Source organism: Puma concolor, chromosome F2, assembly GCF_028749965.1.
Source record: "Puma concolor isolate L17-30 chromosome F2, mPumCon1.1.hap2, whole genome shotgun sequence".
NCBI classification, from domain to species: Eukaryota; Metazoa; Chordata; class Mammalia; order Carnivora; family Felidae; genus Puma; species Puma concolor.
In genome coordinates this window covers 42,460,646-42,486,203 of record NC_141684.1, presented here as the reverse complement: position 1 = coordinate 42,486,203, position 25,558 = coordinate 42,460,646, and the positions used below count along the sequence as shown (strand labels likewise).

General features: G+C 38.7%; 1 protein-coding gene across 5 annotated transcripts in view; it reads left to right on the top strand.

Annotated features, from left to right (window-relative positions):
• ESRP1 (epithelial splicing regulatory protein 1) overlaps positions 1 to 25,558 on the top strand; it is a 66,317-nt gene that overhangs the window by 8,619 nt on the left and 32,140 nt on the right. For 4 of the 5 annotated variants that reach the window (XM_086695520.1, XM_086695519.1, XM_086695521.1 and 1 more), the window contains exons 5-13: positions 10,646 to 10,744; positions 10,882 to 10,936; positions 12,378 to 12,488; positions 12,598 to 12,730; positions 12,825 to 12,867; positions 15,026 to 15,327; positions 18,457 to 18,675; positions 20,887 to 21,085; positions 25,113 to 25,281. In XM_086695520.1, the coding sequence (XP_086551646.1) occupies positions 10,646 to 10,744; positions 10,882 to 10,936; positions 12,378 to 12,488; positions 12,598 to 12,730; positions 12,825 to 12,867; positions 15,026 to 15,327; positions 18,457 to 18,675; positions 20,887 to 21,085; positions 25,113 to 25,281 (1,330 nt within the window). The remainder of the gene's footprint in view (positions 1 to 10,645; positions 10,745 to 10,881; positions 10,937 to 12,377; positions 12,489 to 12,597; positions 12,731 to 12,824; positions 12,868 to 15,025; positions 15,328 to 18,456; positions 18,676 to 20,886; positions 21,086 to 25,112; positions 25,282 to 25,558) is intronic. The other variant, XM_025922632.2, reaches the window with a different exon arrangement.

Here is a 25,558-nt window from a genome sequence, read left to right as displayed (position 1 = left end):
GGTAAGAAATCTTAAGCTTTCCTAACAGTGGTTTTTATTTTATATTGCAGCTGTGACGAATTATTTTATGACTTCTATTCAGAGGAATCATTATTTCCTTGACTAGACCACCAAAGTCCCCAGCTCAAAAAGTCATAATGGGGCTTCTAGGTAGCTCCGTCGGTTAAGCATCGACTCTTGATTTTGATTCAGGTCATGATTTCATGGTTCGTGAGTTGAGCCCCACATCAGGCTCTGTGCTAATAGCACAGAGCCTGCTTGGGTTTCTCTCTCTCTTTCTCTCTTTGCCCTTGCACTGCTCATGCTCTCTCTCTCAAATAAATAAACTAAAAAACACAATCATACCAAATATGACTATCTACTTGTCCTTATCTATGCATAAGATTTCTACAATGTCTGGACCAAAGAGTTCTTTCAGTTCACTAGATATTTCCCTTTCTAATATGGAAATGACACTGAATTTGGAAACCTAAAGATGGTCATTACACATCCTTGATGGTTTTGCCAAGTAGATGGAGAGTCATTTGCTCCTGAGGGAATGAATACCTGTTGGACCAGGTAAACCAGCAAGGGAGGGAGAGGCTCTTGCCAACCCTTGGAAAGGAACAAGTAAGAGAATATGTAGCTTTACTTTCCTGGGAAAGTTACTTACCTTCTCCAAGCTTTACTTTGATCTCAGGTATTCCCAAATGAAAGCTTTGTAAACCACTAGGAGCTATGTAAGTGAAAAAGTATGACCACTTTGATAAAAGAAAGGGTTTAGGAATTTCTTGAGTGTGGTTCTCGTCCTTATTTTAGTGCTTATTTCCCTCTTTTGTCTTTGTGTTGGTTCTGAGACCACTTCTGGTGTTAGTTATTGGGTCTCTGAGTTCTTCAAGTTGCAGTTTTGTTACCTGCTTTTTAAATTATGCAGTCTCAGCAGACAAGAAGACCTCATTTAGCAGATGAACGATGGGTAGCATTTTGTAAGCTTTTTAATCAGGTGAGGTGGTGAGGGTGTGAAATAGGGATTGAGGCCTCAATTTTTATTTTTTATATTTGGAAGAAATTATCTTAGATTTTTTTTGGAAATTAATAGTTTTCTCCTGTGGAAAAGACCTTTCGATTATGGGACTATTTGTATAAATGACTTCTTTTATCCATTTAAAAAAAAGAACCCTATTTTCCCCCCAGTGGTGGATGGAATTACTTCCTCTTGGTTTCTTAACCTATTTTTTTCTTTGCTTTGTTGTTCATGAACTAATTTATTTTCATTAATCAAGACCTCTTCCATTTTGTTTATTTTACTTAGCCTTTGGCAAGAACTTTTTTTTTTTTTAATTTTTTTTAACGTTTTATTTATTTTTGAGACAGGGAGAGACAGAGCATGAACAGGGGAGGGTCAGAGAGAGGGAGACACAGAATCTGAAACAGGCTCCAGGCTCTGAGCCGTCAGCACAGAGCCCGACGCGGGGCTCAAACTCACGGACTGTGAGATCATGACCTGAGCCGAAGTCGGCCGCTTAACCGACTGAGCCACCCAGGCGCCCCGGCAAGAACTTTTTAATGAAGTCTGGCCTTGTAAGGAGAGCAGTGAGCACTTGTGAGTTAAGTGCTTACTGTATGCGCCTCCAGCAGCCTTATAACCAGTGGGGGAGTGTTGCCCCCTTTTTACAGCTGGGAAAACTGAGGCTTAGAGTTAGAAGTGTCAGCATTTGAGCCAGAGTCCTTCTGAGGTAAAAACCGTGCTCCTTAACTAGGGGGTAATATTTGAGAATTTACAGAGCTCACTTGAGGGTGGTGTTACATGTTTAAATAGATGATCTCCCTTGTAAATTTATATTCTGTTTCCTGAGCACGTGTTGAACTATTCAGCAAGAAAGAGGAGTGAATAGAAATTTTGTAAAATTTTTATCCAGTTGGATCCGTAGGTGCTGTTTATTATTAGCAAATGCCATTTCACTAGTACAGCTTTCTATTATCAGGATAAAAAAAAAGTCACTAAACCACTCTTGTCTGCCTGTCCAAGGGTTAGTAGGGGTGTGTGTGTTTCACCATTTATTTATTTTTTTAATAAATGTGTCATACTCATGTTCTCCCAATCACTTTTTTTGTAATGTTTGTTTATTTTAGAGAGAGAAAGAGACACAGAGCACAAGCAGGGGAGAGGCAGAGAGAAAGGGAGACACAGAATCCAAAACAAGTTCTAGGCTCTGAGCTGTCAGCACAGAGTCCAGTGCTGGCTTGAACTCATGAACCCCAAGATATGACCTGAGCTAAAGTTGGATGCTTAACCAACTGAGCCACCTGGGTGCCCCTGTTTCACTACTTCTTGATGAGGGTGAAGGATTGTATGTGTGTATGCATGTGTTAACACAGTGATATTGGCCTGTTTTCCCATATATTAAAGATCAAGATAAAGCCTTACAAGCAGAATGGTTGAGAACACAAGCTCTCAAGTCAGATTTATTGGGGGTGAATTTACTATACCTCTTAGCTTCATTTTCCCCATCTTAAAATGGCCATGCCTATTATAAGGAATAATAAGAGGGGCACCTGGATGGCTCAGTTGGATGAGTGTCTGACTCTTGGTTTCTGCTCAGGTCATGACCTCCTGGTTCAGGGGATTGAACTCTGTGTCAGGCTCTGTGCTGGTGGCAGAGAGTCGTCTTGGGATATCCTCTCTCTCTCCCCCTTTCCCCCCTCCTTCCCTCCCTCCCCCCCACCTCTGACCCTATCCTGCTCATGCTCTCTCTCTCTGTCTCAAAATAAATACACATTAAAAAAAAAAAAAAGGAGAAGAAGAAGATAGTATATGCAAACACGTAGCCAGTGCCTGGCCTCCCACACACTTTCCAATGTTGCTGTGATTATTCGAACCTCACCAGGTTGTTGGGGATGAAGAAAAACAGCTTCAAAGGACTTCCTTGTTGATTTAAGACCTTATTTAAACTATTTTACACTTAAAATTTTTTTTTTTAACTTTGAGCGAGTTTGGATATAGACCTTTTAAAGCCTCAGGTACATGTTAGTACAGCTAATCTTCAAGGTTAACTTAGCTTCTCCAGTTGTAAATAGTGTGTGGGGTTCATTCTGCACTTACTCGCTTATTCTGATAAATCCAACAATTGCATAAACCTTCATTGCCCTTCTTAAAAGGGGGAGGGCAGTACCAAATCCTCCTTGGTACTTTTTTGCGTATGAAAAGGATTTTACATATCCCCAGTGTACAGTTAAGCTAGGTTAGTAGTTGACCTTGTTCACTGGAGGGGGAAAATTATCTTTGGCATCTCATCAGCATGATATGAGCCAAATCCACAAATACTCTGGTTTGTGGTCTGTAGTAAGTGACTAGAAATACTGTATATTCTTGGCCAGCACTCAGAGTTATGTTAATTTTGTGTAGTTATTTTAATTATAAAATAATTTACTTTTAAAATCGGAGTTTGGGAATTTCAGGATAATTTTTTTGGTTTGTTTTAGATGGCGTTAGAAGACTTTGTTACCATAGAGTCTCTCTTTTCCTAATTTGTTTATCCCACATACGTGTCTTTTTCTAAAGTAGACATTTTCACTCTTTTGTGGCATTAGCCCATACTTCTATTTTATTTCTTTGAGATTACAATTGAGTCATCAGTTTTGTGTTTTGTTAAAATAATACCTCCTGAAGTAATATTCGTTAGGATCGGTCTTATTTTTTCCCTTCTTGGAAAGAGTAAGCTTCTGAGAAATACAGTTAGAAAACTATAGGTTTTTAGATTCTTTTTCCAGCATTTTATTACTGTTATGAAAAAGTTTTTGTTGCCTTGGCTGTTAGTTCTGTTTGACAGTGGCATTCTTGATTTGCTTTTTTCAATTTTTTTTTTTATGTTTATTTATTTTTGAGACCGAGAGCATGAATGGGGAAGGGTCAGAGAGAGGGAGACAAAGAATCTGAAACAGGCTCCAGGCTCTGAGCTGTCAGCACAGAGCCCGACGCAGGGCTCAAACTCACGGACCACGAAATCATGACCTGAGCCGAAGTCGACTGAGCCACCCAGGCGCCCCATTGATTTGCTTTTTTCTTTTTTTTTTTAAAGGCACTCTTTCTCAACGTTTTTTATTTATTTTTGGGACAGAGAGAGACAGAGCATGAATGGGGGAGGGGCAGAGAGAGAGGGAGACACGGAATCGGAAACAGGCTCCAAGCCATCAGCCCAGAGCCTGACGCGGGGCTCGAACTCCGGGACCGCGAGATCGTGACCTGGCTGAAGTCGGACGCTTAACCGACTGCGCCACCCAGGCGCCTCCGATTTGCTTTTTTCAAAGCCTACTTTAGTATGAAAGGTTACTTACAGAACCTATTTTTTTAATTATGGAACTCAAGGGTAATTTATCACTTGCTTTTTCCCTTCTTTCCTTCACATAATTGTAGGAAATTCAGTTCTTTGTTGGAATACTAATCCAACTTTTCTCTTGCCATATTGTTTGTTATTCTTTTTGTTCATTAGCATAGGTATTTTATTGTAATATGTCTGGCAATTAGGCAATTGGTGTTTTAAATCAAAGAGTAAGAATAGAATGGGAGGAAACAAACTTGTCTTCTGAAGGGTCTATGACAGGAAAAAAATGGCGTGGGGTTGGAATTTCTAATTGGGATGCAATTATAATGTAGCTTTAGCTTAAAAAAGAGGTTACTTGGGGCGCCTGGGTGGCGCAGTCGGTTAAGCGTCCGACTTCAGCCAGGTCACGATCTCGCGGTCCGTGAGTTCGAGCCCCGCGTCAGGCTCTGGGCTGATGGCTCAGAGCCTGGAGCCTGTTTCCGATTCTGTGTGTCTCCCTCTCTCTCTGCCCCTCCCCCATTCATGCTCTGTCTCTCTCTGTCCCAAAAATAAACGTTGAAAAAAAAAAAATTAAAAAAAAAAAAAAGGTTACTTAAAAGTGAAAATTAATAACCAAATGTGTATTTTTAAGCAGTCAGAAAAGGTAACTTTTTGGCTGGATAAGCTAATAGTGGCGAGTTTTTGGTGATTCACCCCGCCTCGAGAGAGTTAGCTAATATTGATGAACTCCAAAATCTCACACTGTGAATTCCACCTTCAGCTATGGTATAAGTTTGGGTCAAATCCTGAAATCTGTTTCACTGAAAAGAGTGCTAAGGAAAATGTTCCCCCTACTCAGATGAAGGGAACAGCTGGACTTCTGTAAGCTCAGTGTAAATGCAGCACTTTGCTCAGTTGTAGCCCGAAATGTTAGTTTTGTTCCCACCATGTCTGGCTTTACCCTTCCTCATTTCCTCATGGCATTTCTCATTTGTAAAGCTGGCTGAGCCTGTTCGTGCTGTTGTGGTTGCCTCGAGGGCAGAGTGAGTAAGTTGCATGATGAGCCATAAATCAAGGGGCATAGACTCATCTTTCCTTTCCTCAAGATCAGACGTGCAGCAAGTAATTCAATATATAATTAGGAATTGATAGAGGAAAGAATTGGTACTAAAACATTTATTTTTTTATTTTATTTTTTTTTGCTATTCTTTATTTGTTATTCATGTTAAATTCTGGTAAGGATTATGGATTGAGCAAGCCTTTTGAAGAGAGGGTGTCTGTGTGTGTAAGTGTGTGTGAGTTTTGGTTTAGGTTTGGGCATGCAGGAGGTTGGGTGACTTAAAAGTTGTCGGGAGCTTAGAGCTGCTGATCCTTGGTGTGTGATGTCTTGAAGGGAAACATGTTGGGACGTGTTATGTGGAACCAAGTTAGCCAAATGTCTAGAACATATTCCTACTTTAAATGTAGAATTCAGTAAATAATCCTTCATCTACCAATCTTTGTCTACACAGACAGGATACTTTACGTTTTTACTTTTGATCTTTTTTCACTTGACTTTGATATATACATTTAGAAAATCTCTCATAAAGTATTGCTTAAAATGAATTAAGCAAAGCTGCTTCTCTTGGTTCAGGGAATTATGTACACATAGTCAGATCAGAGCTGTATTGTAATCCCAGCTCTCTTACAGACGAGCTAGTGGACTGGGTAAGTTATGGAACTTCTCTAAATCCTAGTTTCTTCATCTGTTTGGTTTTACTCTTATCTATCTGGTAGGGCTATTGCAAAAACTGGAGGAAACAGTGTGTGTGGGGCGTGAAATGTTTAATAAATGTCATCATTTATGTCACTAGATTCTGGGAAATGATAGGTGCTGTGATAGATGGATAGAGAACAGAAGGAGGTAGGGGCCTGTGCTTAGGAAATATACAGTACAGTTGAGGACAGAAATATTTTATGCGAATGGTAATATCTAATCAACTCTTAAATTGACGGTTGCAGCCTAGAGCAGTTAGGGAGGGTATTGGTGCTGGGTAGGAGTTACCTATGGTCTAATTTGGTTAGGGGATTAGAAAGATAGGAGAGCTTCATAGACTAGTTAACTGAGGAAAGGTGGGAAGGCTAGAAACCTCTTTATAGAAGAGAGAAAACAGTGGTTTGAATGGAATATACTCTCCCCATTCCTATTCCTTCAAAGCTTGATTTCAACCAATATTCTGTTTGGGGATAGAATGTTATGATGTGGTAAATGTTCCTGTGCTGTTCTGCTTTTTGGCCATCTTCAAGCAATCGCTCTTCCTTTAGGCTAGAGGTCAGCAAACTTTTTCAGTAAAGGTCCAGATAGTCAATAGTTTATACTTTTTGTAGGCCACATATGGTCTCTGCTCATATTTTTCTTTTTATAATCCTAAAAATGTAAAATCCATTTTTCTGTTTTTGATCGTCCAAAAACAGGCTGACCATCAAGGGTTGACTCTTGCAATGTTTTTCTTTCATTTCCTAAGATAGGGTGTGTGTGTGTGTGTGTGTGTGTGTGTGTGTGTGTGTGTGTGTGTGTGTGTATTTACTGATAGGGGTTTTGATACAGCACTGTACAGGTCCTTACATGGGGGTTTTTTTAGCCAATTTTCTTGAAACTCTGTTCAGTAATGGTCTCCTATATTATAAAAACTTTCTAGGGGTGCCTTTGTGGCTCAGTTGGTTAAGCGTCCAACTTTGGCTCAGGTTATAATCTCAGAGTTTTTGGGTTCAAGCCCAACATCAGGCTCTGTGCTGACAGCTCGGAGCCTGGAACTGGCTTTAGATTCTGTGTCTCCCTCTCTGCCCCTCCTCTGGTCATGCTCTGTCTCTTTCTTAAAAATAAATGTTTAAAAAAATTTAAAAAAAAAAACAAAAACTTTCTCTGATCATTCAGTGGATGGTGAGGGGTGAAGTTGGAACAATTGGGAACCATTAGCCTATACGAGTGGTTCTCAACCTGGAGTGATTTTTGCCCATTTGGGGACATTTGGCAATGCCTGGAGATATTTTTAGCCAGAACTCAGGTGGGTAGAGGCCAGCATGCTAGTAAAAATCCTAGAGTACACAGGATCCCCACCCTATGCATCACCACCCACCCACCCCAAAGAATTGTCTTGGCCAATAGTGCCAAGGTTGAAATAAAAGTGATTTATACAGTGGGATTGGTCTCCATTTCTTGGATACTTTTCTCTTGATTCCATCGTAGCCCCTGACAAGGCCAAAAGCAATTATTCTAATTGCAGGGTTTCAGGGGTGCCTGGGTGGCTCAGTTGGTTAAGTGTCTAATTCTTGAGTTTGGCTCAGGTCCATGAGCTCACAGTTCATGGGATCAAGCCCTGAGTTGGGATTCTCTCTCTCCTCTTCATCTTCCCTGCCCCCGTTCGCACGTGTGCGTTCTCTCTCAAAATAAATAAACGTTAAAAAAAAAAAAAAAAAAGAATCGTAGGGGTGCCTGGGTGGCTCAGTTGGTTAAACATCCAACTCTTGGTTTTGGCTCAGGTCGTGGTCTCGCATTTCATGAGTTCAAGCCCCGCCTCTGGGATCTGGGCTCCATGCACTCAGTGCAGAGCCTGCTTGAGATCATCTCTCTCCCTTTCTCTCTGCCCCTCCCCCCTCACTCTCTCTGTCTCTCTTGAAATGAATAAATAAATATTAAAAAAGAATTGCAAGGTTTCAAGGGACTGTTTAGTGGCAGGGTTTGCATGGTAAACTATGGCTAGTCACAGCTAGTCCTTCTTAGTTCTGTAAGGATTCTTAAAGTACCCCTCCTCACCCCCTCCCTTGCCTTCCCAGAAAATTTAGGGCAGTTGTCTCCCCAGAGTATCTTCATCATTTGTTTCTCCTGTTTCTGTCCTGTCGTACTTTTTGAAAACAACACTGGATTAATACTTACTGTATACCTTCCATGGATAATCATTTCATCTTATTTTTAAGATTTTATTTTTAAGTAATCTCTACACCCAACATGGGGCTCCAACTTACAGCCCCACGATCAAGTGTCACATGCTCTACTGAGCCAAGCAGGTGCCCTGATAATCATTTTAATGACCCATTCCATGGTCATTGCTCAGGTGGAAGCATCTCCTGGGATTGATTTTCTAATTCCTGAGGGGTCAGCACATTTATTTCATCACTAGATGATGTAAACGGTGGGATTAGGGGGTGGGGAGTGTAGAAATTACCTACCATTTCAGCTTGATGATTATCCTGTGAGTATACAAATAGGCATCTGGTGAGTTCAGAATTTTGGTCATAAATGTGACTCTCAAAGTGTGATTATTGTGGGTTATGAAAGTTGGTTACCCAAGGGTTCTAGGATGAGGGGGAGGACATCGCTTTTTATAATGCCTGCTTTGTGCCCTGGACTTGTTTTATCTCATTTAATCTTCACAAAAATGCCCAGGGAGGTAAAGATTATCACAGCTTTGGCTTTTCAGATAAGCTGAAGTTTAGTAGGGTTAAGTAATTTGCCAAGGAACATATGCCTGCATTTCTACATGTAGTATATTTAACTGCAGAGAAATGTAGCCGGATGAGGGGCAACACAAAGTGAATTTGCGCAGCACTGTGGGAAAACAACGTCTCTTTAGTGGAGAAAGAAAGGAGGAAGGGGGGGTGGAGCTTGTGGAAGGATGAAATGGAAAGGGATTTTTAATTGAATGGAAAAGGATATTTATTGCTCATTGAATTAACTCCTCAGATGATTGGTTATAATGCTTGGTGGAAGTTAGGCTCTCTGAACTGTTTGAATCTTGTATCCTCTTTGATTGCCGTGAAGTAGTGCTTTGAAGTTTTTCTTAATGTCTGTCTTCATTTTTTACCCTTATTATAAAGTACCAGTTAGAAAACTAAAAGGCAAACAACCACCCAGATTGCTGTTTTCATTCCAAATTGGAGGAAAGATAGGTCCCACAGTGTTATCTGTTGTATATGTTGTGTACTATATTATGAAATTTATGCAAATTTATACATAATACAAAGTATGACTGTAGTATTGAAACTTAGAAATAACAAAATTAAACCTTTTAATGACTTCTTAAGCAACCATTTTGTCAAAGATACATGCTTCTTTTAGAGAGATTATAAATTTGTAAAACTTGATGTAAATCTCTTCTGGTCCCACTCCCCAACCCAACTTAAGCCATGCATTTCTCAAAAGCCATGTATCCTGGCTTGCTCAAAGCATGTATTCACTTGATTGAGAGGCATATTAGCCATTGTTTGTTAGCTCTGAGTATTTGAATTCTTTCTACAAATTTACTCTCAAAGGACAAGCATTTGCTGCCATCTAAGAAGGCTATACTATATGGCTCTATAAATCTGGTAGGGAAGTTCTGAGTAAAGGTGGCATAGAAATAGTGTCATCACTAATCTGAAGTTGTTTTTTTTTTCTCAAACAGCCTTAAAAAGCCTTTTGATGCCTCATGATCTGGACTGATGTAACTATCTCTTTTTTTTTTTTTTCCTTTGAGAAAGAGAAAGAATCTAGCAGGCTCCATACCCCGTGCAGAGCCTGATGTGGAGCTTGATCTCACAACAATGAGATCATGACCTGAGCTGAAATTGAGTCAGACACTTAACTGACTGAGCCACCCAGGCACCTGCCTATCTATCTACCTACCTACCTACCTACCCACCTACCTACCTACCCATCCATCCATTCATTTGAGAGACAGTGGGGGATATTTATTTATTGAGAGAGTGAGAGAGATGTAACCATATCTTTAAATTTTTTTTAATGTTTATTTGAGAGAAAAACAGAGCTCATGTGGGGGAGGGGCAAAGAGAGAGGGAGACACAGAATCCAAAGCAAGCTCCAACCTCTGAGCTGTCAGCACAGAGCTGGACGCAGGGCTCGAACTCACGAACCATGAGATCATGACCTGAGCCGAAGCTAGATGCTTAACTGACTGAGCCACCCAGGCATCTCTAGATGTAACCATATCTTTAAGTCAGTATGATCACTGCCTTGGATGTGCTATAAAGATAATAGGATGAAGAGGTTTACTAACTTTGGTGTATGCTAGGTAGTTTGAAACTAAATGAAAGTGCTTAGTATTCATGCCTATGCTACTACTCAATAAATAGAAATTTTATTACTAGTAGTGCCTCAGGATAGGATTGATTAGGCCACTTTTTTATATATTTGCCCAAGAGGGAAATTGGAGACTCCAAAAAGTGTGGGTGAAGTCCAGACTGACAGGAAGCATCTATTCTGTGATTCCAAATAATTCTTGATCTCAGATGTATTTTACTTGGCTTCTTGGCTCTGTGTAAGTTTAATTTGGGGTTAGAAGCAACCTCATGTTACTTCCTCAAAATGTTTCCTTAACTTAATATCCCAGGTTTAAACTTTGAGAAGAATAGTTCAGTCTCCCGGTATGGAGCCTCTCAAGTTGAAGATATGGGGAATATAATTTTAGCAATGATTTCAGAGCCTTATAGTAAGTATTGCTGTTTTAACAGTTGCAGACGTAGAGTTTGATCCTGCCATTTTTCCCTCATGTATGCTTTTAAATCTCCTGCCATATCTTTGTCTTCCTAATAGGTAAAATGATGGCTTCTGTTTTCTCATTTTTAGATCATAGGTTTTCAGATCCAGAGAGAGTAAATTACAAATTTGAAAGTGGCACTTGGTAAGTACTAGAGTGGTATTCAGTTTGAGCCTTTTAATTTGTTTTATTCATATTGTGATATTTAACTCTTCTCGTAACTTCACTAAACCTTTTGGCTATCCATTGTTAAAAATATTATGTTATTTATAAAAGAAAGTTGTATCTTAAAGTGAGCTTGGATGTTGGCATTAAACTTAAGTGGAATATTTGTATCTTTAGTCACTATGACCCATAGGTGTTGTATCTGTGACTCTTGCTTTAGCCTCTCAGAACTATTCATCCTCTCACCAGAGAACTTCCAAAGGAAAAATCATAGGCTTTAAAAGAGTTCACAAGGCCCTTACGGAGATAATTTTAAGTATGTTCTATCAACTTCTACTTTAAAGCAAAGGAAATAACTGACAAGAAGTATGAAATGGTGGGATCTCATTCTGATGACAGAACTGTTCGTAAACACAGCAGTGAATCCCTGAGATTGCCTGCTGCCTGAAATGAGCAAAAACTTTGGACGTCTTTGCCCAGCGAGAGACTTTGAGGCCTATTTAGTTGGGGAGAAAGTGACTCATTCTGAAAGTGTCCTAGGACTATTAGAAATATGAATATGGGAGGAATAGCACATCAAAAGGTGTTAAAATATATAATAGGTGACTTGCAAATGACTCATTAAGGTGTGGGAACTCCCATGCATTTCCATAAACACTCTGATGGCTCCCCTGTTTGATAGGGGAGATATTTTAATGGCAGTGTTCTGACTGCATGCACACATTCCTGATGTGGGTTAATTGTCAGCTTTATGCAGATCTTAACTTTTGCTGTCAAACTGGATTTAAACTCCACTGGTATACTGGCCGGATCTCATAATAAATTTAAACGTATTCTTCTTGGTTCTAGGAACTTACTGGCTATCAGGGTATTGGGAGAACTTTGCTTTCTGTGACTTGATCCTAGGTCCTTTTGAGTTTATGGCAAGCAGGCAAGCAACTCCACTGATAGATGGTTTGTTGAGTGAGCTACCCATGTGGGACCTGCTTTGGCACTTTCCTTTCTATAGTGAACCACCTAAAGAATACTTTGTTCCCAGATAATTTGTTTTTAATATTTTTATTTATTTTTGAGACAAAAAGAGACAGAGCATGAGCAGGGGAGGGGCACAGAGAGAGGGGGACACAGAATCTGAAGCAGGCTCCAGGCTCTGAGCTGTCAGCACAGAGCCTGATGCGGGGCTCGAACTCACCAACCGTGAGATCATGACCTGAGCTGAAGGTGGATGCTTAACCGACTGAGCTACCCAGGCGCCCTGAGTGCCCAGATAATTTTTGAGGTTCTGAAATAAATGAGGCAGTATTACAAGTCTGTCTGAACACCAAACAATACCTTATGTGTAACTAGGAAAATGGTGGGAGGGAATAGTTTGGACTCCCTAGTGCTAATTATGCAAACTGAAGTTTTGCTTGACCCACAGCAGCAAGATGGAACTTATTGATGACAACACCATAGTCCGGGCGAGAGGTTTACCATGGCAGTCTTCAGATCAAGACATTGCAAGATTCTTCAAAGGACTCAATATTGCCAAGTTGGTTTTCTTTAATTCTATTTTGTTTAGTAATCCCAAAGGGATAATGGGTGTCCTATCATTTTTCCTCACTGTGTTTTTCCCCCACTGCTGTCTGTCTGTTTCAAAGGGGAGGTGCAGCACTTTGTCTGAATGCCCAGGGTCGAAGGAACGGAGAAGCTCTGGTTAGGTTTGTAAGTGAGGAACACAGAGACCTAGCATTACAGAGGCACAAACATCACATGGGGACCCGGTACATTGAGGTACGTCCTCACAATCTGAGATCCTTGGCATCTTGAATGAATATTAATGTTGGAAGGCTCAGAAACTGTATTTAATTCCCCTTTCTTTTCTTAGGTTTACAAAGCAACAGGTGAAGATTTTCTTAAAATTGCTGGTGGTGAGTGCTTTTTATATAATGTGGCTATAAGAAGAATCTAAAATTTATTTATATACTAGAATAAATAAGTAGGGTCATGAATGGTTTCTATTGCCTAAAGAAACAAAGGAATTGACTTTTTTTTTTTTTATAAGTTGGAAACAAGACCCATATGGTATCAGTGACTAAATGTATACACTCACCCTAAGGCTTGAGTCAACCAACTGTAGTTAAATAGCCATTAACAATAGTAACATACGGGAGAGTCTGGCTGGCTCAGTCAGTAGACCATGTGACTCTTGATCTTGGGGCTGTGAGTTCAAGCCCCATCTTGGGTGTAGAGATCATTTAAAAATAAAACCTTTAAAAACAAAATAGTATCATAAAAAGGTGAAAGGGTCATTGTAAAGTCTTGTACAAAGGAAGAGAGTAGTTCTTGAAAGAAATTAAATAGTCTGAAAACTACTGTGAAACAATCACAGAATACCACACCAGAATACCTGGAATTGTTGCATATCTGCTTATGGTTTTTCTCTCAAGCTTCCTTAACTCATCAATGACCAAAAACATAGTACTTTTCTTGCTCTAATATGTTTGAATATGTAGTGTTTTGTTTGCAGTACTATGGTCAAAAAGAAATGGGAACAGATATTTATCTAATTATTGAGTAATTTGTTACTTTAAAAGCTGTAAGTAATGGATAAAAAATGTTAACTATGGTTTGTCTGACAGATTTTTTCTATACATAAAACTACTTTGTAAGTTTCTATTGCTCTGTTCATACAGCTTTATAACTTTCTCCTTTTAGTATATTATAAATATTTTCCCATGTAACTAAATATTACATGTTAATTACTATACAATATTAAGTACCATACATTATTTTAAAAACACCCCTGTTGGGCATTTAAAGCTTATTTCCAATTTTTCATGCTAAGTATGTTGCAGTGAATATTTTTGTGTCTCTGAATATACCACTCATTAGGATACCTCTCTAAAATTAGGATGGCTGAATCAAAGAATGTAGGTAGACCTTTTAAGAGGCTTTTGAAAATCTTCTATTGCCAAATATATACTAGGATGACTTTTACTTAAATATAGAGAACTTTTGTATCTCTGCATTATATAGCCCTGGTTAAAATCCTTGCAACTGTTGAACTTGTAGTAAAAACATCCTGTTTTCAATTTGCTGGTATATTTCTATTCTGGCACTTATTCCTTTAGACGAATGAAGGCTTCCAAATTCAGAGCTTCAAATTTAATAGTGCTTCCAGAATCCCAAAGTGATGTTTGATACTGGTTGGTGATAAAATACATTTGGAGTTGCTATGGCTCTGAGGTTCCATGATAGCTAATATTGTAAATTGAAGAAGCAAAGTTAACTAATATGTTCATGCCTGGGATTTCATGGCTTGTAGGTAGTATGATAGTTTGCTCTTAAAGGAAAATGTTCCTGGGGCACCTGGCTGTCTCAGCCAGTAAAGCATGTGACTCTTGTTCTAGGGCTTGTGAATTAAAGCTCCATGTTGGTGGTAGATGTGCATTTGAACATTTGCTACGTGGCAATATTGTACAAAATGCTTTATGTCAGGCAGAATGTTGATAAATCTTGAAATTAGCTGCCATGTATGTTCATTATACTCCCCTTAACTTGATTATTTTTGAAACTTTCTTAATAAAACATAGGAAAATAATAACAAAAGTCACCAAAGTGCTTCATGTATAGTAACTTATTTAATTATCATAATTTATGAAGTAGGTAATTTTACCTCCACTTTTAGATGAGGATACTAAAAGATAGAGGTTAAACTTGACTAAAGTCATAACCTAGTAAATGGCAAAGTCAAGATTGGGCCCAGACATTCTAGCTCCCTGACCTGTGCCCTTACCTATCACAATGACTTACTGCCTCTCTGTGAGAAGAATACAGTGGTTGGTGCATGATTTAACTGTCTGGCCACCTTCCTAAGTTAACAGGTATTTTATGAAAATGGTAGGGGAAAAGTTTCAAACTTGTGGGAAGAGAATTCTGATTCCTGGGATGTTGTCATGAATTCAGTGGGAGTGTGAATTTTAATTAAAAACTCAAGACATTGCCAAGAATTTTGCCATTTTAAATTTGGTAAAGTTGATGTCTTAACCATTTCTCCCCATGTTTCCTGGTATTTGTGTTCCCTAGGTACGTCCAATGAGGTAGCCCAATTTCTCTCCAAGGAAAATCAAGTCATTGTCCGCATGCGGGGGCTCCCTTTCACGGCCACAGCTGATGAAGTGGTGGCCTTCTTTGGACAGCATTGCCCCATCACTGGGGGGAAGGAAGGCATCCTTTTCGTTACTTACCCAGATGGTAGGCCAACAGGGGATGCTTTTGTTCTCTTTGCCTGTGAGGAATATGCACAGAATGCATTGAGGAAGCATAAGGACTTGTTGGGTAAAAGATACATTGAACTCTTCAGAAGCACAGCAGCTGAAGTCCAGCAGGTTGGTTTTTTAAGAACATTTTGGTGCTTAGTGTGATTTATTATTTATTCCAAGAACAAGACTACATTATTTATTGTGCTAAAATAAAACTTGAGAAATGTAGAAAGTGTAAGTGCATTTAAAAAATTTTTCATTCCATGATTAAAAGATAACCACTGTTATTTTCTATACGCATAGGAAAAATACTATGTTTTTATATAATTGGAATACTGCTGTAGATATACTTTATATTCTGTTTAAAACCTATGTTTAAAACCTACATATCTTGAGGAGTCTGAGTGGCTCAGTTGGTTAAGTGTCCAACTCTGAATTTTGGCTCAGGTCATGATCTTCCGGTCCATGGAATTTAGCCCCCCAAGTCAGGCTCTGTGCTGACAAGTCAGAGCCTGCTTGGGATTCTCTCTCCCTCTCTCTCTGCCCTTCCCCCGCTCACACGTGTGCTCTCCCTCTCTGTCTCAAAATAAATAAGCTTAAACAAAAAGTCTCTTACCAATAAAAAAAGAAAAAAGAAAAAAAACCTTCCGTATCTTGGAAGTTTACCCATGTCTAAAAAGTTCCATTTTTGCTATGTCTCAAAGGTACATGATTTATTTAGAGAACCCATTGTACATTTAGGTTGGGGTTTTTTTCTCCTATAAGACATTTCTATATAAACATGCTTATAAAACTCAACTTCTGGTTGATTTCTTTAGAACTGGATGGTATGAGCTTTTAATGTTTTTAATAACTTACCAAATTTATTTCCCAAAAGGCTTACTCAGTTCCATACTGCTGGTGACAGCATGAAGTGCCCTTTTGTCCTGTTATTGCCTTCCAGAATTCAGAGTTGTTTTTGAGGCACAGATGGGACAATCGTTTGCCCCACATGGTCCAGACATGAAGCCATCTGCAGGGTTTCAAGCATTTTGACTATTCTTGACTTACCAGCTGAATGGTCTTCAAGGGTCTGTTCATTTTTCCTTGTATCTGAGATCATGTGGACTGCCTCACACGTGGCTCTTCCAACTTCTTTTACTTGGGTCCCATAGTAGAACAGAGTCACTTTAATGATTCATTTTTGTCCTCTTTACAAGCAATTAGGACACTGACTCCACTGTTATTTCTATGAGTTCATAAAATGATTTTGTCTAGCTTTTTTCTGCAAAGCCCATTGTGTATTGTGGTTTGACATCATTGCCCAAAGTTGAAAAGAACGTTTCACCTGGTAGAATACCAACATGTTTTTATACCTACAGTGAACAGAGGTGACATTCTGAGCTAGTTCTGCATCCTGATGTCCTCCTGTTCTTGAACCCTAATCTATGAACATACTTCTACTTTAAGTAATTCTGTACCTTGTTGAAAATTAGAATCATAAACTCTGAATTTCTAAAATATGCTAAATGTGCTTGAGGCTTCACATATTACATTCATCAGCGCCAAACCAGAGGAGGTGAAAATGAGACTTTAGATCTTTAATTGGAAGAAAAGTTTTATGGAAATCTTGGCCTACAACAGACTACTCCAGGGCCTTGGCTACTGTATGTTGATTGGTTTGGGTATAGAGTATGCTTCCTCTCTATGACTTTAATGTGGTTTTGGTTATAGATGAGCTTCCTCTCTAACCCCATCCTACTGACTTATTTAAGAAATGCTGAAGTAATCATATGCTCTGCACTGTCATCTTCTCATTACTCATACAAGTAATCATTTCATTCAATAACTATTTGCTCACCTCCTATTTGGCAGTTATTGGAAGGTGCCTGACCATGTCCTGTCCTGAGTTTGTCTACAACTATATTTATTTTCATGTTCATCCTGTAATGTTTGTTCTATGTCTAGATTATTTGTATAATTTCTTTTTATTTTTTTTTCTTTTTAAATCTTGCTGTCTCTTTAAAGTTTATTTGGCTGTGTTTGTATTTATTTTTGTCACCTCTTACTTAGATAGCAACCAGACAGGGTGTGAGTGAGAAAATCAGGACAATTTTTTGGGGAGGGTTTTGATTCTATATTTCCAGTTTATAGGATGATGAAGGCTACCGTAGTAAGTTCAGAAAACTTAGGGATGTCACACATTGTTGCACAAGGACCTTTATATTATAAACAAGTAGGCATGTTCTAAACTAAAACAAAAGTAGACCAGAACCTTACAATAAGGTTTTGCCTGGCAGTAATCCTTTCTCCTAAATATACCTGACCTCTCATTCATTATCAAGATAGCTGAATTCCATGACTTTAAATGATAGTCAAGGGGCACCTGAGTGGCTCAGTCAGTTGAGCATCTGACTTTGGCTCAGGTCATGATCTCGCAGTTCATGAGTTTAAGTCCTGCATCGGGCTCACTGCTGTCCATGCAGAGCCTGCTTCAGATCCTCTGTCCACCTCTCTCCTTCCCCACCTCTGCTTGCTCTCACTCACATGCACTCTCTCTCAAAAATAAACATCAAAAAAAAAAAAAAAAAAAAAAGATAGTCAAGATATTCTGTCTTGCTACTATCACAAATTCACATGACAACTGATTATTTTGATGGTCACCAAATGATTTTTTTCTTTCATTTTTACATTACCAGTTATTCTGTTTTGGGCTTTATACGTTATTATAAATGTGGCGTTATATAATCCAGAGTCATTGTTTGACCTGTGGTTCCTTTATTATGTCATTCTCTTGCTTGAGTTTGGAGGTAGAATGTGGTAACAGTATTAAGGGAAACACTGTGCCTGGTGAAATGAAATCTAATAGATTGCTGCAAATGTCCACATTTAGCAATATGTCTGGTTTTTATAAAAGCAGCATACTTTCAGGATATGTGTCCTGAGACAGTGATGTACTTGTCCAGTAGACAAGTCCTTAATCTAAGTGTGTTGTATTGTGTGTGGCACATGCCTCAGCAGGCATCTGACAAAAGTAGGAATCCTGCTTTCCCAGCTGAAAAGCATGGATCCCTTTCTCCATAAGTGCTTCTCAAGCTTTAATATGCTTATGAATTACCTGGGGATCTTGTTAAAATGCAGGTTCATATTTACGAGGTCTGGGTTGGAGCTGAGGAGACACATTTCTAACAGATTCCACAGCGCTGCTGGTGCTGGTTTGCAGACCATGTTGGAAGAGTAAGGCTCTAAATCACTTCTCTTTTGCTTTGAGTATAGGTGCTGAATCGATTCTCTTCGGCCCCTCTTATTCCACTTCCAACCCCTCCCATTATTCCAGTACTACCTCAGCAATTTGTGCCCCCTACAAATGTTAGAGACTGTATACGCCTTCGAGGTCTTCCCTATGCGGCTACAATTGAGGACATCCTGGACTTTCTGGGGGAGTTTTCCACAGATATTCGAACTCATGGGGTTCACATGGTATTGAATCACCAGGTAAGAAAGTTACTTATCGAACGCTGACTTGCTTATTTTTATGATCAAAGGCTCTCTTCCAGTAAAAAAAAAAAAAAAAAAAAAAAAAGTACAAATGTTCATCAGCTGTGTAGTAAGTCTTTAAGGAAAGATTTAACTGTAAATGGAGGAGGTCTTTAAAATGGACTCCAGAAAGAATGCTATCATTAGCCTGGTAATTTAAATTCAGCTCTGATTCCATCATTATTTATATCAGTCAAATTATTTGCCTCAGGAAGGAGACAAATACATTATTAGTCTAATACAACATTTTTCTGAGCTTTGCTGTTGTAGTGTGAAAGCGATTGTATATAAACCAATGAGCATGTCTGTGCATCAGAGTATTTTATATTTATAGACTGTTTAGAAATGGCTTATTTTATATGTATGACCTCAAATGACGTTTAGTAAAATGCGAAGTTAGTAAGGATTTGTATCTGTACCACCTGGAACAGTATGTGATCATAACAGGTGCTCAAATGTATTAATGAATTGTGGAGAAGTCTCCATCAAAGTGGAACCAAATTCTAACTGTATACAAGTATACTTATGAGTATATTAGCAGTAGTTCCTGGCTTGGTGTCCTTTGATTTTTGGTTAAATAAAATTAGTCCTATTTGTTGCTGAATAATTTACCAGCATTGTGTGCTATTATAAGCAGGACAAAATTTCTAAAAACCCCTAAGCCAAGCAATTCTAATTAAAATTTTGGAACTCTCTATTAAAAGCAAAGTTGAATTTTTGAAAATGTTTTCTTAGTATTATGGTTTAAATATAGATTTGTATTGGAAGTTCCAACATTTTTCTAAATTGCTAGTCTCTGGCTTTCTCTTCTCATGTGGAGATTTGGTCACATTCATAACCATAATCCTGTCCCACTGGAAAGTACATCCCTCTGGGGATGAGGAATCAGAAAACATCCTGAGCCTCTGGCTTGGGTTTCCACACCAGCACATGCTCATTCTTACTCGTATGTCAATATTAAGCTACGCAACTTTTTATCTTACACACCCTCAGCATGCTTCACTGGGGGGAGTCGTTTTAAATAAAACCTCCCCACAATTCAGCATCACCAGGGGATTATTTTGTTTCTCTTCGAGCACCATTTCTAATAACCTAGGGGCTATTATAATTCTTTGATTAACCACAGTAGACCTATTTGTCTCTTATTGACCCACATGACCTATTATGATTGCACTTGGGAGAAATGCTTCTTTAATGATGGACAAGCTTTTAGCTGCCTCAAAGATGTTAGGTTTCCATCTTGGACTGGGTTTCCATGGTATCCCTAATTTCCCTGGTATGGTAACTCTTATGGTAACTTGCATGGTTATAATTTGCACTACATAGTCCCTTAGAGATTTTTAAAGAAATCCATAAAAAAGGAATCTTAAAAACTGTGTCTATTTCTCCCCCACAAAATGTCCATGTTAAATAAAGCCAAGGTGTTCTGGTTCTGTGAAACAGAAATCTAGTGTGGTTTTAAACAGGATTTTTAGCAAACTATTAGTAATAGAGGAAGTGTCTATAAACACCTGTCTGACCAAGGTTTAAGATGGAGGTGCCAGGGAAGAGATGAAAGAAGGGCTCCCATGCAAGACTTTTAGTACAGCTTTCACCAACCCCCACGGTGCTTTGCATCTCCCGTTTCCTTATCCCCCTTCTCTATTCCTAAGCCCACGTCACCACCTAGGCTTCAGGGAGAAGGGAAAGGGATGTTGCAGGTCAATGATAGACAACTGAGAGCCAAAAGAGAACACTGGTTTAGTCAGCTTCTTGTAGGAGGATACATAAAGCTCTTATACTGGTTCTATTCCTAGCTTTTCTCAATCAAATAAGATTTAATCAGGTTTTTCAGAAATGCAAAACCCAATATACAATCCTATACTTTGAAACCACAGTTACAAGGAGACCCTTTCAAAACCCTGTAAATCTGATACTAACTAATAGAAATGAGAAAGGATCACTTTTAGCTACAAGCCCTCAAAACTGTTTCCAAGGTTTTGTGGGCCATTCTGGTGATTAGGTGATGAAATGCGAATCAGATTTCAGTAGACAACACTTGTCACCCAGATTTTGTGGCTAAAACGTCTGTACTATGGGTGATTGTCACTTTGCATGTTTTGTAAGCAACCATTTCCTTGTTGAAGGAGACAGTCTCCTTTTGTTTTTATTCTTCCCCCACACACTCAGGGCCGCCCATCAGGAGATGCCTTTATCCAGATGAAGTCTGCGGACAGAGCATTTATGGCTGCACAGAAGTGTCATAAAAAAACCATGAAGGACAGATATGTTGAAGTCTTTCAGTGTTCAGCTGAGGAGATGAACTTTGTGTTAATGGGGGGCACTTTAAATCGAAATGGCTTATCCCCACCGCCATGTAAGTTACCATGTAAGTTTTTCTTGGGTCTTGGCGCTATTCTACGCTATATGCTGGTAGGTGCTTAAGCTGCTTTCATAACTTTCTGTGCCCCTGGTTCTTTCTAAGGCAGGTGAGATGGTTACATAAGGCTTTCCCATCTGAAATCGGTAGTATCTGGTAATCATTTAAGACCTTGGTTGTGGACACCCATAATTAGAGATGCTACGAATACCTCCTTTCAAATTATATTCTTGCTTTTCCAGTGATAAGCACTTGATTTCTGAAGCTTAGTGTGATCAAGATAAGCACTGACTCTGAGAGGCAACCTGGCTATGTAGATATTTTAATACGCATTTAAAGGTAAAATAAATATGGCTGGATCCTTTTTCTTTTCCTTCTGCTTTTTTTTTTTTTTTAGAAGGGTGATTGATGCCCATTTTGCATTTTTAATTTTTTGAGCATTAAGTATGTCTTTGGAAAGGACAACCTGGGGAGCATTTCTCTTGCTTTCCAGGATATCTGTAATGAGTAAGTTAGTAACAAAAAAAAAAAAAAAAATATATATATATATATATGTATATATACACACACACATATATATATACACATAAATGCGTAAATAAATTAGCCAAAGTTTCCATTGGATCGCAGGATCAGTGCTTAATTTCAAGCCATGCTCTTGCTCATGGGCACCTGGGTGCAAGCCATCTGGAATCCTGTTTGAGAGGAATAAGCCCTTTAGTCTGGAAACCACGTTCTGGATAGTGAGGGACATTTGGGGATCTTATGTTAAAACTTGAATCTTTTTGACACAGTTTTCACTTTTGAATAAGACATACCTTGTTAGGAGTCATACTGGGTATGTTCAAAGAATGTAGCACTTGGAATGTAGTTCAAAGATGACTGAGAAAGCAAACTGGATTATGTGCTTGATCCCAATAAAATGAGGAGTGTTAGGACATCGCTTTCTAATAAAGAGTATCTTTACCAATGAAACTATTTGATAAAGTATTTTTCATAGAAGATTCGGTGGGGCTTAATCCTTTTTTTCCCCCTTGGACTTCCTAAATGCTAATATTCCATTTACCTGCTGCTTGCTGTTGGTGAATAGGAGTTGATGACTAATGGCTATCAAGTTTTGAAAACTTGTGATTGGGTTTAAGCAGTATCTTAAAGTAATCTTAGTCCTATGTATCCTGTCCATAAACCCCTGATAATATCAGTAACTTTCAATTTCCTTTAGTGATAATGTTATCAAACACTGTGACATAAGGGAATTTCTTCGTGATGTATAACCCAAATTATTCTGCTGTGGTATCCTTTTACTTCTCTCTTCCTAGTGGAAAACTGGTCAATACAGACTTTCTTCTTAAGACTTCATTTTTCCCCCTTTCCTCCTACAAGTCCTAAAATAATAGAAAATTAAAATTTTTTTTGTAAAAATAGATTTCCATGTATTTTAATATTCTTCAAAAATTTTAACCCAAATTACTTACAAGTGGAAGACATACTCATTTAAAAAATAAAAATAAAAAATAAAAGAATTCTAATCAATACATTGTAATATTATGCCTGTTCTGGAGTTTTTTTTCCCTGCCAACTCTAGGTGATTTCCTATTTTTACAGCAACCAAAAAACTTAGGGAAATTGCATATATTTTTTATCTACTCTCAATGACTAAAGAAGTTAAAATAGTGATTGGAAATTCCCCACTGAGGAGTTTCTTGTTCAATGTGGAAAGAAATGCTGCTACAGTCTCAGTGGTTTAAAGTTTAAAACATTAATTTGTTCATTGAAATTTTAACTTTTGCAAAAAGTTGAACATTGGAAGGTGAATTCCACTTTTCTAATCTATGAATGTATACATCTGATTTTCTCTTAGGGGTATAAGAATAGCTCTTTTCAATTGAGGAAAATCCAAATCTGGGCAGCCTAATCTGTTTTGTTATCAAAAATTTCTACCTTTCTTTATATTGTCACATAATGAATTACTTGATAGTTCAAAAGCAAGATATAGGCATAAGCTTTATAATTTTCTGTATGACTTAGTGCCTCAATTTGTTCTGTTTGCCCTTTTGTGGAGTCTTGAAGTCCAGGAATCATAATTTTAAAATTTATGTACATTACGGACCAAACATGCATCACAGTTTTTATTGAATTATGAAGGAGATACCTAAAAGTTGAATAGGAGATCAATATGTTGGTCTTTGGTTTATGTACCCCCTCTCAGACTCTTACTCATCACCGTACATGTGTAGAAACTTTTAAGAAAAGCATAAGACAATAGAGATTTTCCTGTGAAAAGGTATCCCTTGGGCCTCTGTTATTTACAAATTATATTAAATAGTTCCTGGTGTAGAAATTAAAGTCAGGAATTCCAAATTCAGGCCACCCCTCAGTTATCTCTTCTGTCGGGTGCAGATGGCCTGGATAGTTATATTCATCCTGCTTGATAAAGCCACTGTCTAGTAATGAGTCTGATTTAAAAGGGTTATGGGGCCTGGAAGATGCTGAATAACTGGAAGTTAATAGAATTTCATCCTTTTCTATTTTCTGTTTAAACTGAGCTTTTTATCAGCTGATGCTTGGAAGCCTTGAACATATATTTCTTGAGAGTTATTTTTCAGGTTACATGTGGTCTTTTGTTCTTTTTTTTAATTATTTTTTTTATATTAAATATTTATTGTCAAATTGGTTTCCATACAACACCCAGTGCTCATCCCAACAGGTGTCCTCCTCAATGCCCGTCACCCACTTTCCCCTCTCCCCCACTTAATTATTATTTTAGAGAGAGCATGCGTGAACAGAGGAGAGGGACAGAGGGGGAGAGTGAGAGAGAGAGAGAGAGAGAGAGAGAGAGAGAGAGAGAGAGAATCTTAAGTAGACTCCTTACTCAGCACAGACCCTGATGTGGGGCTCCATCCCAGGACCCTGGGATCATGACCTGACCCAAAATCAAGAGTCAGATGCTCACCAGCTGAGCCACCCAGGCACCTCTGTTGTCTGTTTTTTAAAAACAGGTCCAAAAAGTTAGATTAGCTTCAAATCCCACCTTCTGGGTTTTGTTTAGGTGGAAATAATGGAGTTAATCTATTCTTAGATCCATTCACTCTGGTGTCATCTATGCTTGGGCATAATGCATGGAACTGGTTAAGTTGTTTTTATCATAACAATTTGCATCTCATGCTTACTACAGAGTAGTTAATAAGATGAAAGAACAGCATAGCTCTCAAAAGGACAACAACAACCCAGCTTTTAATTTGAAGTTATACTAGATGTGAGTCCTGTGTTTGTTTCCTCAAAGGGTTAGTTTGTAGTAACTGGCACTCAAGAGTAGAAAATAAAAATCAGGGGTGCCTGGGTGACTCAGTCGGTTAAGCATCTGACTTGGGCTCGGGTCATGATCTTGTGGTTTGTGGGTTCAAGCCCCATGTTGGCTTCTGTGCTGACAGCTCAGAGCCTGGAGCCTGCTTCAGATTCTGTGTCTCCCTCTCTATCTGCCCCTCCCCTGCTCTCTTTCTTTCTCTCTTTCTCTTTCTCTCTTTTTCTCTTTCTCTCTCTCTCTCTCTCTCTCTCTTTCTCTCTCTCTCTTTCAAAAATAGACAAACATTTAAAAAAATCACATCATGAAATGGTTGAAAAGACGTAAAAGTTCACTTGCTAATTGGTTTCTCCCAATTTCCAGGTATTCGGGTTTTGAGATTATTTTTAGGTGTTATCTGTGCAATCAAAAGGAAGTTATTTGGACATTTTAATCAAATTTTGTATGAAGGATCAGAATTCAACGATTGATGAGTTGAAGATTCACCAAAAAATTACCAACCTTAAAAATGTTTTTACAGATTTGTAGAAGATTACACATTTGAGAAAGTTCACGTTGGTATAAAGAACTCAGAAAATATTAAATCTATGCAATAATAAAAAAGCTGCTTGGGATGACAGAGCTAGTCTCTTCAAAATGTATGGATGTGTGGAACGCTGACCTTATGGCTTTAGTGTTAGCATATGTGTCAGTTGTGACAAATAGGTCTTAAAGTCTCTCTCTTTGCTTATTTAGGCCTGTCTCCTCCCTCCTACACATTTCCAGCTCCTGCAGCGGTTATTCCTACCGAAGCTGCCATTTATCAGCCCTCTGTGCTTTTGAATCCACGAGCACTACAGCCCTCCACGGCATACTATCCAGCGGGCACCCAGCTCTTCATGAACTACACTGCGTACTACCCCAGGTGAGGCTCGGGTGGAAGTGGAAGCGAAGGACAGAAACAAAGGACTCCTTTGATGGCCAGTGCTTGGGTTCACAAAAGAATATTGTCTGCCATTAAAGGTTAGGATGGCGGGCAGCAGCCTCTGTCCTATCTCTCTGACCACAGAGGTTGTTTCGAGACCAAAATAAGTTTATTTTTTCACCACGTATTGACAGCAGGATCTTTTAGGTTACTCACGGAGACAAATTTCCTTTGTTTCCTGCTCCTGTCTTAGGACCATAAGTAAGTAGCACTGTAA